Source organism: Vigna angularis, chromosome 6, assembly GCF_016808095.1.
Source record: "Vigna angularis cultivar LongXiaoDou No.4 chromosome 6, ASM1680809v1, whole genome shotgun sequence".
Taxonomy (NCBI): Eukaryota; Viridiplantae; Streptophyta; class Magnoliopsida; order Fabales; family Fabaceae; genus Vigna; species Vigna angularis.
Genome location: NC_068975.1, coordinates 33232349 through 33248686, shown reverse-complemented (window position 1 = coordinate 33248686; position 16338 = coordinate 33232349). Strand labels below are relative to the sequence as shown.

Here is a 16338-nt window from a genome sequence, read left to right as displayed (position 1 = left end):
AGGAAAAGTCTTCAATATTAAAACTACTCATAAAAGAATTTATATTTTTTGTTATTAAAAGAAATAAGAATTAATTTCTTGGAAATTTATGCTTTCTTTCTTGATTGTGTTACAAGAGGTCTTCAACCAAAAAATAATAGAGGTGTTCACGTTTACCTCGTTATAATCCACTATTTGTACATGCTAAGCATAATACTGAATTCAATTCACCATCTATGTCTTCTACTAATTAAAATGTAAAATATACATATAAGCTAGGAACCACCTTTAAAATACTGTTCCTGAGTTCACACTTTCTTGACACGATTTTTTTACTGTCACAACTAAATTTATTTTTCGGATCATACGCCACACATTGGACTTGTGACACGTCTTAACTACAATTTTTTCTTTTGGATCCGACACTCTTTGCGACATTTTAGACAAACCATTTTGGACAAATCCTAAACGTATCTTAACAAGAGAAAAGAAACTCGACCCCTATTCTTCACAGAACAGTACTAAAATAAAAAACTACTTGCTTTAGCTATCAAGACAGTCATCGTATTTAAAATTATATAGTGAAGAATGTTATTGCAGAAAAGTGTAATAATTTGGTTTTAATAGTTTAAACTATATAAATCTTTATTCTCAATTGAAATTTGTCACATTACATACATAAAGGTTATATCCCCGTGTCCCATATTTTGGGCATTGGGCGTGTTCAAGTAAGACGTGTCAATATCATGTGCACAAATACAACCACAATTCTGGGACAAGAGTCAGATACATAATATTTCCCCCATAAACAAAGAGGCCGTTTCCTTATCTAGAACTCTTCACCGCCAATTCATCGAGTAGCAAGGTTCAAAACTCCAAAATAAGCAGATAACAGCTTTTAAAAACTAGACCTAACAAAATCAGCATTAAAAGGAAATTCTACGGTAAGATGGAATGAAATCATTCTCTCACAACACCAGCTTAATAAACTTCACCTCTGTAGCTATAGCTTCTCCTACAATAACCCAAATTAGCAGAACTTGCTTGACAGCAATTCCCACCATAACAGCATTGGAGATATGTGTGATTGTTAGGTTGCATTATTGAACATAATATCATTGATTCTGTCAAGGCCGATATCTGAAATGGGATCGATGGGCTTTTCATCTTCTAGAGAACACTCGTTACTCGAAGGATCTCTACTGAATTCATCTAAACAAAGAGATGTTCAAATCAGTTATCAGAAAACTTAAAAGCAATGCTTTTGGATTTTGGATTCTATCTGATAGCACAGCCTCAAGAAAAGAAAAATCCAAATGAATTGGGAGTCAAACTTGTGTCGTTTACTAACATGTAACAATCAAAATTAAGCACACGTGTCACTGAAGAATTTGGCATCGAACTCACCAAAAACTGTGTTTAAAGAAGAAGGCGAAGGTGTTGAAATGAAGTTAAGACCAATGTAGAATCCCAGCATCAAAACAATGGTCACCATCACATATGTTGGTACTGCTAAAGCCCAATATCTGAAAAGCCAGAAGTTGTTTTACTAGCATTTTGCCACACAAACAGTCTGAAAAGCCCAGTATCCAAAAATATTTTTTTTTCCTACATATGCGAACTAAGTTCCCCACTCCATTATCTCGAAAGCAAAAAGTGATGCAAAATTCACATTGGTTACATAAACAGGTGATTTGAAACCCTTTTTCCATGTATATTCACTATTAAAGACTCTAAAGGAAAAAGTTGGGCTTAATAACTTCCATCCCTTCCCAAAAACCCTACTTAACACCTAAATTGACATTGCTTCATGCACCGTGACCGAGTTGACATTTGTAAACCTTAAAATTAACACTCCAGAACTTCTCACTTCAGGTTTTCTCGACAAAAGTTATTGTTTTGTGCACCAAAACAATTACATCTGACACTTTCCATAGGTTCAAATAACAACAGGAGTGGAGATGTCTAACCTGCTAGGATAGTACGATATGCCAGCAGATTGTAGCCATGATTCTGGAACATATGCCCATATGAAGAAAATAACTATTCACAAAGGAAATATTAAAATGCAATTAAAGTCAAAATCCCATATGAGCATCACGAAAAACTTGGTGGCCAACTAAAAGTTACAATCATCACATATATTATTGCCCATAGAAAGCACGTATAAGAGAGTATAGACAGAAAAGGGTTAAAATTCTGAAGAGCAGAATAAAAGGGAGGAAGACCTGTAGCAACAACAGTGGTAATAGAACCTACAAAACCATAAACTTCAGAAGGCTTAGGGCCATGATCGCCAGACAATCCGAAGCCAGAGGTTTTGTCATCAGGGTCAAAAAAGGACACAGTTGCCCTCCGCTGCTTTGACAGACTGAGAGTTCTTCTTGGACTGTTCACAGAGTGGGGACTTTCCATGTTGCGTCCCTTCAATTACATTTAAACTCTTAACAAATGCTCAAGAATAATGCAAACTCTGTTTCTTTTAATATCAAATTCAACCATAACGGGGTACCAATAACTACGTTCACTAACACACTTTCAATCATACAAATGAGTGCATTCATCATTGTATTGAAAATCTGCCTTGGTACTCTCCCGTTTCCTTTCTCTATTCCGCTTCATTGATAGGGCTGGCCCAAGCTATGGGTCATATTAGGGTCAAATTAGAGGACTGTTGGCCTCGGTGTAAGTCCATCAACGTCCTTTTTACGTAAAGCAAATTACATAATATAGCACCTAGTGTAATTATAAAAGGATAATAATACTAGAAAAATATAAAAAATATTTAAAATAGTATATGATATTACCAACTAACAATAATAACAATATTACAGTATAAAACATAAAAATTTATTTATAACATCATATAATATTGAATTATTATGTTATGTATTTTAGTATATTTTTTATTTGAAATATAATCTTATGAAATTAAAATTCGAGTTTACCAAAGTAAACTCTGAAGTTTGATAATCTTGAGTGAGAGCATTAACGATCAACTTGTAGCTATCTTTTAAACCAGCAATATTCATTTTCGTGGCTTCTAAACAAACTGTTGTTGGAAGGTCCTAATAAGGTGTACACCCTATTTCTAAACCATAACAAAAAGAAATAATCATTAACAGCATCGACCATGGATGATATTACCATACAGAAAACCAGCATTAGAAAATATAAAATACTTCATTACATACATACGGGGCCAGGACAATTTAATCAACAACCAGAAATTACCAGGAAAATACTTTGGCCAAAAGCTTAAGCTATATATGTAGATAGTCCTGCTAACACTAGCAACCAGGCCCGAAATTCCTGCAATGATGATAGAATTATTATCAGTTGAACACTGATTTGTCCAACAGACCAATCAAGAATTTGTTGTCTGAGATAGAGTAAGTCCAAATGAAAGTCGGCAAGCAGGTTATTGTGGTTGTGCTGCATAAATTTTCTCTCAAAACCAATCAGCCATGTAGCCTTCTCCCTCGTTAAATATAATGTAATATTCTTACAGCTCAAGACCATTATATTGTATATAATTTTCCTAAAGCTATGATTCCAATGATCTCTTTTCAAATTCCCATAGTATTCTGTTCAAATTTAAAATTTACCTTCAGTTTGAATCCAGCTCTCTCAACAAGTTTAACGACCGTATGGAGATAATGTCCTTCAGTCTGTGAAGGGACAAAAAAACGAACATTTAACAACCTAAATGAATAAAAGTTATTAATCATTCCATAATATTCTAAAGCAACAAGCGTATAAAAGGATTTGTCGTTAGACTCGTTACGAGGCACAGACAACGTGGAGTTCCGATCAGGCAAGCCTTACCCCCAAAAGTTGCGAAGCTATTTTCTCAGCTAATAAATTACTCAACAGCAGGCAGCGGCTTAAAGTAAAATTATATGTTTTTAACAACAACAAAAAATAACTATTATTTAATTAAAAATACGTAATTACTGAAAGTTTTATTCAAACAAAATAAAATGACAGAGAAGAAGAGTACATGAATTAAAAGATGAAAAAAGAAATTGCAGAAAATAAATGAAAAATTCCAAGCCCTAATCCTAAATTTCTTTCCAATACTCACGTCACGTAAATCATAATTTGAATTTGATGATTCTGAGTAGGACTCGAAGTAACGGGTGGCTTCTTCTTCGCGGCATCCGGTGGCGGTGTTCTTTCAAGAGTTGTGAATTCAGTTCTTCGCAATGCAGGTTCAATAGCGTTTCCCTTATCTCGCAATTGTAAATGAGTAATGAGAGAATTAGTAACTGTGCATTCTTTCTTGCAGTAACGTTTGTCTCCAGCACTTTTATCTTGTCTGCGTTTTATGATTTCGAGGATTTGGATGGGCTTCACGATTCCACTGAAGACGACGCCGGGTAGGTCCCAGAACGGACCAGGGGACTTGTCGGAGAGGGAGGAGGAGGAGTACCAAAACACGATGCGTTATTGTGCCGTTTCTATTTTTTTTATTTTTGGTGGAGGGATTTATGGATTGAGAATTGCATTTGCAAGATTAAGTCTCTGAATTTTTTTATACTATGGGCTATTTTGTATTGGGCCAAATGAGGGCTATTTTGTATTGGGCCATGTTAAATCCATATTGGCCGCGTTAAACTATTATGGTTTGATTGAGTTGGTTTACCTGGATTCTTGTTACAGAGATCTTGCAAATATAATAACAAGTTTTGCCTATCAAACTAATGTATTTATGTAACAAAAATAATGAATAAAACAACTTTACTATAAATAAATTTATATTACAGCATTGCACATTCATCATAGCAGAAAAATTTATTGCTATATATTCTCATGTTATAGATATAGATACACAAATTAACACGAATTAGCTATTAGCTATCTACTATTAGTCCATTTTTTTACATATGTAACATCATCTTAACTTATTTACAAAAATAAAATAAATAAATATATTTATAATCAATATTTTCATAATATCTCATAATAATATGCATTATATTTTTAGAAAATACAACTACAATACACCACAAAATATTATATCATAATAAATATAATTATGAACATGATATATTACAAATAATTAAATATGATAATTAAGACACATATATAAAAGTAATAAACTATATATCATATATTTTGTTTATAAATATAATGTGTTATCACGTAAAATATTCACTTTATTTTACTTTTTTAATATATTGTTCTTCAGATCAGGAAATCATTTCTTATATTAATTTATAAACCTATAATCAACATTTTAAGATCATTTTAGAAGAGTCATACTCTTTTTTCAATAAGAACAAATAATATAAAATCGGATTTTATATTATTTTAATTTACCCTCACCTTGGCAAAAAGATTTGATTATCTCGGAATTACGATATTTTAATTATTTATCAACTGATAAAAAAATTGTAAAGTGACTAAAAAATATTTTAAAAACAAAAAGAATAATAATAATTTTTTTGTGAAAGGGAAAGAATAAATCTCTTAAATTGGTTAACTTGTCTGATCTCCATCCGTTGAATTGGTATTGATAATCCAAACCAAAGTAGTTAATTTAATTTGAATCAATTTAATCAATTAATGATGAAATGGTAACAATTAACGAATATTTTAAAAGCATATGTTAGTTTTGCTAAAGTTAACAAAAGAGTGTTCCGAAAGCATATGCCATGAATGCACACATGCCACATCGTGCGCGCGTGTTCTGGTTTAGTTAGTGATTTCTTGGATCCAAATCTAAAGTATGAGAACAATGTTAAAAGCACATGCTCTATGATTCCTAATTGGGATACAAAATACATGCATTTTTATGCTTTATAACAAGTTTTAGGTCATAACTACACAAATCAATTATATATATATATATATATATATATATATATATATATATATATATATATATATATAAGTTGACACACTCGTAACAGTGTCATATAGTTGTTTAACATCATATAAAATCTTCAAAACAATAAGAAAATTTACATAAAAAATACTTAGATATTTAGTATATTCAGTACATAACCAAAAATTTTATATGTTATATTTTCTTTAGTTCAGTTTAAGTTATCATACAGACACTTTTAATTAATTTTCTTTGGTTTTATTGACGTTCGAACTCTAAATCGTATGGGTAAATATCTATCAAAAGTACTCTGACGTTTAAGTTAGTAATATTTATGGATATCAAAATGAGTTACTTAAAGGTTGTGTTTAAAGTTACTTAAGACTTTGGTCATCCAGTTTCTTTGTCTCTATGGTCAGTCATTTACTAATGTGAAAACCGTATAGATAGTATGAATAAATGTAAAGATAATATAAATCTAAGTCTCACATTTACATTGTATAAATGTAAAGATAGTATAAATAAAAAATAATATGAATCTTTTATGTAATTAAATTCAAAACTGATTTTCTTTCTTGATATACCCATAAAAGGTAGGACAAATTTTAAAGTAGCAAATTGAAAGAATTTCTCAACCATTTTTAAAAGCTTTCAACGGATACCACTTGTAAAGAATAAACTTTTTCTTTAGTGTTCCGTTTGTGTGAAAACTGAACATCCTTTGATATCAGTACTTTATTTTACTCAATCTGAACAAATTCCATTGATCCATCCATTCACTTATTTCCCACTTTCTGGTTAATTTGCATTGATTATTTTTTTTTTGTTTTATACATCATTAAAAAAAATAATGAAGCTTTAAACAGGGGATACTGATAATATAATGTCCAACTTACACTAATGATTTGAATGCATCAAGAAGGTAACAGTTTCAGCTTTGCAGATATTTTATTTTTAATATTTTTTGGTGGGAGAGACTGACAGAATAAAATAGAAATAAAGGATCGGATTCATGAGATAGAAACAGGGTGTCTTAGAACCACGTTCACCACACTAATTTTGATTTAATTCAAAACCAGCTCATTATTTCTAATCCAAATCTACACAAGTTTTATTTTTATCCCTTACTTTGTTATAACCTTGAAAAGGCTCAAGGTACATGGGTTTATTTTTTGTGAAATATATTAAATTCAAAAACGGATGCTTTCAACTAAACTTTTTACAATAATTAAGAGAAAACTACAAAAGTATAAAAAATTATTACATTATTGGTTGAGTTTGATATATAATCAAAGGTTAAATATAGTTTCTTAATTTTTAAATTTCAACAATTTATTTATATTTTAAACTTTATTATATTTTGGTCATCAATTTTAAAAATAAATAAATATAGTTGTATTAAATTCTTTTGGATATATCAAAACACGTTGTAAGTTAACTATTCAAGTATGTTTATTTAATAAATCTAAAAAAATATTATAAATTTTTAGATAATAATGAATTTTAAAATTTATTAAAATTTATGAACAAAAACTTATTTAACCTCGGTTTCTCATAATCTTATTTATTTATGAACAAAAACTTATTTATTTAACTATTCAAGTATGTTTATTTAATAAATCTAAAAAAAAATATTATAAATTTTTAGGTAATAATGAATTTTAAAATTTATTAAAATTTATGAACAAAAACTTATTTAACCTCGGTTTCTCATAATCATGGTTAAATGTTTTTTTTTAATATCACTTCATGAACATAATTTACTTAATGTGGACTCATTTAAAGTGAGCTAACAAATTTATACGATTTTCAATATAATTTAAAGTGTTTGAGTGTTTATGTATCCATTATTAAAACGAATTTGATTAATAACTCACTTATATTATAAATCAAAGTCACTAATATTATTAATCAAATTAAAGTCACTTAAATCTTTTAATTTAATGAATTCTTTCTTAATATGGATTTCAATCCAATGCATTTATTTCTAATAAACATATTTTTATTTTTTAACAACTATGATGGCATATAAATCAAAAGATAAAATGAAAAATGATAAATGGATAAGAGAATGGATATGAATGATTTATACGAATATGAATTACCTATAAAAAATTATCTAACAGTAAAATAATAACAATAAAGTAAATCAATGAAAAGATGATTCAACTGGTTACAAACCAATATTAGGTTAATCATTTTTTGCTGATCATAATGTTATATATTTTTTAATTGTATTCACAATTTGTTATCTTTATTTATATTTGAATTATATATTTATATTACTTCATAATTAAAATAAAAGGAAAACACTAAAATTAAAGTAATTGCCTTAAACTACTTTTAATATTAATGTTCTCATTGATTTCACTTTAACAGTAAGTTCATATAACTGTTTCTCTCTATTTAACTCCAACATTTATTTCCATTACCACTCTTTTCGATCAATTTTTTCTTAATATATTTTTATCTCGATTAGATTTCTTTTGATGTTTTTGACAATTTACTTTGCTCAATTATTCTTTTTTATTCTATTTGTCTTTAGACATCCTTTTCCCACCATTTATGTAATAATTTACTTATTTATTTATTAATTCAACTCATTTTTCCGTAATCTTAAATTCCTCGTCATAATTTATATTTGTAATTATGTTATGATTATTATAAAATATTTGAAATTGACAAGCAAGACTGATAATAGTTAACCTACTTGATGAATTATTTGTATTTTCTACTTGTTTTCAAATGGCACAATAATTTATGTGTTTCGATTGATTTAATACTACGTCGTATATCTTTATCTGTACTTTTCAATTTTGGCGGTAAAATCTTTGAAACTTTATAGAATTACACTTTTTTTCGTTTTGCTTCACTATTAAAGTTCTTATAACTCACGCTTATGATAAATTTATGAAATGTTGTATTTAATTGATCAAAATTATGAACGATATTTAATTAGTTGACCTTAGAAATGATTTATGGAACACTACTATCAACAATACGCTTCATAACTTCAACGACTCCTAACTTTGAGACAAAAAAAAACGTCTATATAAATAAATCCATGTTTTATGGGAAGAGAATTAAGTTATCAATTATGATATTGGGCTAGGTCTTAATATAAATTTTTATTAATTATTGTTCCAAATTTTCATAATATTTTTGTATTGTACATAATTTAATTCACTATTGAATAATTAAGTTTTTTTTGTTTAAAATAATTGTATTATATATAGATCATTCGAATTATGAAAAAAATATTGGTGTATATCAAAACCCGTTAATCATTTGAATAAATTAAACAAATTAGTAATAAAGTTTAATAAAATTGAATTATGATTAGAGTGATTACTAATAAAAAAAACTCATGAAGAATTCTATAAATAAAAATCAAAAATATATTTGTTAAGACATTTTCAATATTAATTACTGCTAAATTGATTGAACAGTGTAACGTGTGACACCCGGGCACTGAGACGAGGGCGGGGAGTGACGCCGGTGCAAGAGGCATGGTGCAGGGGGCACAGACAATGAGCGCCTCCTGACAGACTTCGAGTGGAAGGGGTACACGGACGAATCGAACATACACCGGAATGAGAGGGATCTGGAGACTGTGTAGGTATGGGACTATACAATTAAATGATAGCTTAAAGGGATTGATTTGGCTACTCATATCACCAAATGCATTTGCTTTTCGGTAGCCTGACTCATAAGAACTCCATGGTTAAGTGTGCTTAGCCTGGAGTAATTCTGGGATGGGTGACCTATCTAAATCTACTAAAATGAACATTACATGAATAATGACAAAACAAGAATTATAGATTTGGTGAATAAAAATTTTCACTTGAAGAACAAAAATAACTACCTATGTTACAAGCTTCACTTTTTCCATTCAACTGCTCCATCGAAAAGACTGCATCCCTAAGCTCACACCATTAAGGTGATCATAACAAAAGAGAAACAACATACAAAGACAAACCACAGAAAAACAAGAGTAAGCTAGTGTAATTTAATATTCGTGTAGAAGTACAATTGAACAAGCAACAAAGATACCCATACAACATGCATACAACATATAAACATATATTGAACCGACCACTTTAACTTGACTGTCCGGACTAGTATGAATATGTAGCTTTGGTCGTTCGTGCACTCGTGGGTGTAGTAACTGGAAACCCATCAGCTGCCACACGAGGTTAGCCCGTTATCACTCACCGTAGGACCCCCCCTAGGCTAGGGTCTCTTGCTATTCTCAAGACATGACTTACCCATCTCTACTTGAGACTTGGTAATCATTAGAATGTCAGGATGAACGTTGTGGATTTCGTTGTCCATATTCATATTTTACCACCACCTTGATAACCAATCAGTGAGACATTCCTCCTTGGAATTCTCTTTCATACCAGTTGGAACTTCATACCTTATTTGAATATTAATACAATTTCTCATACATACTAGATCAATGCAACTATAATAAGCAATCAGAGCCAAACAGTGAAACCAACACTTAAAGACCGAATAATATTTTGTAGTAGAAGACTGAACGGGCAACAGTACCACACCTGAGTATGACCGAACGGTCAACGACCGGTCAGGCCTAAGCATAGGCCGAACTCAATTAAGAACCGAACGTTAGAACACTGTCGAACATTTAGGATATCCCGAACATTAAAACTTAGTCCGAATACAAATGTAAGACCGAGGTCTAAGGTTAGATCGAACCCTAAGAGAAAATCGAGCACTACTAAGAGACCGAGTGCTAGTACAAGGCTGAGCACTGCTAAGAAACCGAGTGCTAGTACAAGATCGAGCACTACTAAGAAACCGAATGTTAGTACAATACCGAACACTACTAAGAAACCGAGTGCTAGTACGAGATCGAGCACTACCCAGAGACCGACTACCCACCTTAGAACGAACAGTCATGAACGAGTAAGACTAAAGAGACCGAACCCAGTTAACGACCGAGTACCTGAACATGGCCGAGCGGCCAATCAGCGCATGACCGAGGTAGGTCGAACGTAGTTAAGACCGAACACCAGTACAAGATTGAACTTTATAGCTAAACTGAATACTAGTACGAGACCGAACGCTATATTCAATCGAATACTAGTATAAGACCGATCAGTCATTAACTGAAAAGCTCCACTGAAGTAGAACTCAGTTAAGCGGAACACAAGAGGAAGGCCGAACGGTCATCGACTTACTCTTCTTAGACTGCGTAATTCTGCAGTATAAATGCATAATTATGAACTACATCTTTACCTATTCCCAACATTTCTCCCAACTTCTAATCCTCCACACTTGTATCATATACCTATTTACATTCTTCTAAGGATATCAAAACCTTTCTACTGGTTCACGATCCAAAACTGCATCATCATCAACTTGAAGACTCAAATTCGATTCTACTGGTTTTTGGCACAGTTTGAGTGACTTGGGGTCTTTAACAAGTCCTAAATATCTTACCTAAAAAATCTTCCACTGACCAATTCAACGTCGATCCTAAATTCCCATTTTCACTACCCCACTTCCTCAAGATTCACTGTAAGACAGTACCAGTAACTCAGCATAAAACCAATTCAACATGATAAAAAAAAATTCTACTGGTTCACGATCCAAAACTGCATCATCATCAACTTGAAGACTCAAATTCGATTCTACTGGTTTTTGGCACAGTTTGAGTGACTTAGGGTCTTTAACAAGTCCTAAATATCTTACCTAAAAAATCTTCCACTGACCAATTCAACGTCGATCCTAAATTCCCATTTTCACTACCCCACTTCCTCAAGATTCACTGTAAGACAGTACCAGTAACTCAGCATAAAACCAATTCAACATGATAAAAAAATTTAACAGTTCATACAAGCAATACCGATCACCAAAATCACTCAATTACATACACATCAATCTTCAAAACAACAGTTATATACACAGTAAATTCATCAATTAAATTAATTAGCTTCCCTTACATCAAAGCAACTTGACAAATTTAAGCTTCTTCATAGTTTTGCTAAACCGAAAGTGATCCTAGGACAACCTACAGACATTGGATCGGTGAAAGGAAACCAACCACCGATTCGGAACAAAATCATAACCCAGATGAAGAACACATGAACACATGCAAGCCGAACAGTGTTTGCATGTACCGGAAATTGCAGAAATTTCAAGAATTAAAGAGAGACAAACTTACCAGCTCTAAAACAAGAAATTGATCGGTGGAATGAAAGCTCTTGACACCAGGATTGCTTAAGCACGGTCTGCTTGTAGAACAAATGAAGTGATATGGAAGAAATCTAGAGAGAATAGATAGCAAAGGTAGAAAATAGAGGTTTTAGAGAAATATACAGTTTTGATATATTGAACTGTTTGATAAAATTTCCAATTTATACTGTTAGTGTATTTTACCACTAAAAGCTGGGTTTCATTATTTTAATACATATATCTACTCTATTACTTCTATTTTCTGTCTCGGTTATTCAAAGATTTTTATCATATTGTTTAAAGTAAACTTATTAACAATAAAAAAATTTAAATTATTAATAGATATAGTTTAAAATATGTTTTAAATTAATAACGATAAATTTTCATTTATTAATTTTAGTAAGCGTTGGATTATGTTATTTTTTAATTCGGTTTGTACAAAAGAAATCAAACAATTCACTAATTTATTTGTTTTAATATAAAATTAATTTTGTTAGGATTACTTTATTTTATTAAATTAACATTTTAAATTCATACAATATTTCCGCTATACTTTTGTTTTCTTTTTCTAAACTTCGAAACTTTTTTGAAAGGAAAGCAAGAACAAGAGGGAATTCCACTCATCTTGCCACAAAAATTCCGTTGGATTGTGTAATTATACTAGTAACGACGGGTTGGGTTTGGTAATTTTTTTCCGAGAAAAAAAGTCCATTCCCGAATCCTAAATATTTTTTTATATTTCAATATTTGTTAAAATTGTATTATTTCAATATTGAAATTATAATTATTAAATCATTAGTCAATAAACTCGTTGTCATTCAAGTAATAAATGTCAAATGCATAAATTATATTCAATAAAGTGTATAATTTATACCAGTTTTATAAAAAATTATATTTGAACATCATTCACAACATAAACAACACAGCAATTATTTTTATTATATGTACGTGTTTTTGTTTCTATTTCAGGCGGGTGTAATGTAGTCTGATTGAAGTTTATATAAACAGTGAGAATAGAAGCGAAACTTTTAGTTAAACGTATTATTTCCAATACACCTGATAGCAAAGTGCGTCCTATGAAATTAATTATCTGTCTTGGTATGGGTTAACATTATGATGTAGTAATTTATTAAAAAATAGAAGATTTTGGTAGATTTGAAAAATAGAAAATGAAAGAAAAGAAAAAAGCATAGGGTAGATGGAGAAATTAATTATGTTGTGGAGTTGATGAAATTAGAGAAGGTGGTTAACAAAAGAGAAGATAAGAAAAGGGAGAAGAGAGGAAGAAAATGATGAAATGACACACAAGCACAGCCTCTACCACTGATCCACCTTTTTCCTCGACGCGCATAATATCTTTCTCTTTCTCTCTCTTTATCATATATGTAAAAGACAAAACCAAAAGCAGTGGATGTGTCTTCACAACCCACCATTTGCAGTCGCTTGCAATCTCTCCATATCCCTGTTTAGGCTTAAGCCGTTCTTAGATCTGCCTCAAAGGAACCCCTAAATTAAAAACCCTTGCGATCGGATCACCTAATTTCATTTCCTCAATTTCTCTCCTCTCTCTCTCTCTCTCTCTCTCTACAATGTCATCTCAGCGCGCAGATCTAGCGTGCCGGATCTTCCCGGAACCCGATGCATCCCAAATCGACCACTTCGATCGTCTCCCGGACTCCCTCCTCCTCCTCGTCTTCAACAAGATCGGCGACGTCAAAGCCCTAGGCCGCTGCTGCGTTGTTTCTCGCCGCTTCCACTCCCTCGTACCTCAGGTCGAAAACGTCGTCGTCCGCGTCGACTGCGTCATCTCCGACGACGACTCTTCCTCCTCCTCCGCCGCCTCCGACAAGTCCCGCGGCCCTTTCTGGAACCTCCTCCGCCTCGTTTTCGGCGGAATCGTTAAGCCCATCCAAACCCTCGGCCAGTTCCTCGGCCCCAAACGCCCCTCCTCTTCCTCCCCCACCCCATCCTCCTCTCTTGCCGTCGGCACCGATGATGACTCGGACGCTGGCGTCACCCACCACTCCCCCACTCAGGTTCTGAAAAATTTCAATGAGATTCGCCTCCTCCGGATCGAGCTCCCCAGCGGCGAGCTTGGCATCGAAGATGGTGTCCTTCTCAAATGGCGTGCAGATTTCGGATCGACCCTCGATAATTGCGTCATCCTTGGCGCCTCCTCCGTTTTTCACCCAAAGGACGTCACCGACAGCGCCGCCTCCGCCGCCAATTGCACCGACGACAATGGAAGCATACCCGACTCGTTCTACACCAACGGCGGCCTCAAACTGCGCGTGGTTTGGACCATAAGCTCCCTGATCGCCGCCTCAGCTAGACATTACCTTCTGCAGCCTATAATTTCAGAGCACGGGACTCTCGACAATTTGGTCTTGACCGACGCTGATGGGCAGGGAGTGTTATACATGAATCGGGAACAGCTTGAGGAGCTGAGGGTGAAGCCCCTTTCGGCGTCGTCTGCGTCGAAGAGGACTCTCGTTCCGGCGCTCAACATGAGGCTGTGGTACGCGCCGCACCTTGAGTTGCCCGATGGGGTTGTGTTGAAGGGTGCCACGCTTGTGGCCATCAGGCCCAGCGAACAATCCCCCAGTACCGCCAAGAAGGAGGCTTCTGATTTGTCTTGGGTATCCACGGCGTTTGAGGAGCCTTATCGAACAGCTGCTACAATGCTTGTCAAGAGGAGGACTTATTGCCTTGAGATGAATTCGTTCTGATGCATTTCAGGTACTGAACTTAACTGTTCGTACATGTGTTAATTTGGTGGATTCCCTTTGTTTTGGGATATATGGCCTTGTTTGTTTTATGTCTTCCTCAAAAAAAATTTCTTCTATCCGCATTTTGGATGTGTTTTGTCGCTTGAATACTTGAACATGGAACACCTAAAGCTGGAGAAGGATATGTGATGCCATTCAGTTTTTGGGTTGTGAATAAAACTTACATGCATTTTCCTAGGTGCTTTTTGGTCTCGGTAATCTACATTGGTCTTTACTGTTAGCCTTTATTACTAGATTACCGAGGTGAAACTCATTGGAATGGGAGAATAACACCATAAACACTTCAGAAACTGTATCTAAGTTTTGTTCTTTTTTTGTTTTTAAAAACAAGTTTCAAAATTTGATAGAATTTTGATGAGAAAGTAATCAAATCAAGCAATACCTGCTTTTCTTGTTTAGTTTTCTCTTGTTGAAGTTTCGAAGTCAAAGTCTCTTTACTGTTTGTTTCACTTCAGTTTTTTTTTGTTAATTGCTTTTTGTGGCGGCTGCTTGACTGTGTATGTCTATGAAGAATCTGCCTTGCTAATCGGTTTGGTATTTGGATCAATTAGAAGTGAGCGTGTTTAAAATGCATTTGCCATGTACTTTTTGCCAGCTAGCTTACCTGGAGAATTTCACCACTATTGCTTAGTTTTTATGTTCTGATTGTTTCCTTGTTTACCTAATGAGTTTCTTCTAGTTCAATGTTATGTCGTTGTTTACTTTATGAAAGTTTAGAACTCATACATATTTGTTGGAAATGGAAATTTCAGGAAACGTAGAATCATTTAAAAGGGGGGAAAGCTGAAGTTCTTCATAGATGGAAGGAATCTGGAAACTCAAATTTTATTTGGGCGGACATGAAGTGGAAGCAGTTTGGTCGCAGGAAACTTGCTCTTACCGGCTTCAGCAACTGTGGCCCAGACTCGAGTAGTTACTGAAGGGAACTGCAAATCATTCACCTATCATGCTTAAACTGAAAACTGAATGCATCTGCTGGTTTTTTTAATTTGAGGCAATGCTTGTAGGAGTGCACACCTGCAACTAGGATGATCATGTAAGAGCTTTAAGTTTGTAGTCATCTGCCCTTATATCAGATCTCTGTGAATATTCTAGGTATCAGTTTGGTTTGCCTTTGTGATATATTTTTCTCGAGTTAAATGAGCAATGTACTTTGCTTCTGTAATTTTAAATAACTTCTGGATGAGGTCAATCATGCGAAATGCAATACTTGTTCCTGCGCTTACTTTTTGTCGTTTAAAGGTTTTGGTGGGCCTGAAGCGAGCAAATTGGTTTGCAAGTTACTTGTCGGTGAGAACTTGTAAACTGTTCAATCGAGACTCAAGCTAAGGAATGAAAGTGGAGCCGAAAATCTTGGCTTGTTTATTAAATGAACCCAACTATAACTTTTTAAATTTAGTCAAGTTAATTGAATTTGTGAACAGTTCAGATAGCTATTCACACAACCTAAAAGTGGCCACAGGCTACCATAAGCGGAGTGGAGTATGAACTTCTTAGATCACACCAGCAGTATATTTATCTTTTGGCAAAAAA

The 16338-nt window shown here is 33.3% G+C and overlaps 2 protein-coding genes across 3 annotated transcripts; one reads left to right on the top strand and one right to left on the bottom strand.

Annotated features, from left to right (window-relative positions):
- Positions 1–613: 613 nt before the first annotated feature.
- LOC108341109 (phosphatidylinositol N-acetylglucosaminyltransferase subunit P) lies at positions 614–4471 on the bottom strand. 2 transcript variants are annotated; one of them, XM_017578748.2, is made up of 7 exons: positions 4067–4471; positions 3588–3650; positions 3214–3291; positions 2208–2403; positions 1950–2022; positions 1387–1505; positions 614–1191 (listed from the first exon to the last, which is right to left on the bottom strand). In XM_017578748.2, exons 4-7 carry the CDS (start codon positions 2392–2394, stop codon positions 1070–1072), a joined length of 501 nt encoding a protein of 166 aa, XP_017434237.1. In that variant the 5' UTR covers positions 2395–2403; positions 3214–3291; positions 3588–3650; positions 4067–4471; the 3' UTR covers positions 614–1069. The 2 variants fall into 2 exon arrangements, with proteins under 2 accessions (XP_017434237.1, XP_017434238.1); XM_017578749.2 differs by lacking the exons at positions 3214–3291; positions 3588–3650; positions 4067–4471 and having other exon boundaries at positions 2208–3207.
- An 8810-nt stretch (positions 4472–13281) lies between these two features.
- On the top strand, positions 13282–16030 carry LOC108343358 (F-box protein At5g46170). The gene is made up of 2 exons (XM_017581590.2): positions 13282–14755; positions 15558–16030. Exon 1 carries the CDS (start codon positions 13606–13608, stop codon positions 14743–14745), a length of 1140 nt encoding a protein of 379 aa, XP_017437079.1. The 5' UTR covers positions 13282–13605; the 3' UTR covers positions 14746–14755; positions 15558–16030.
- Positions 16031–16338: the final 308 nt, after the last annotated feature.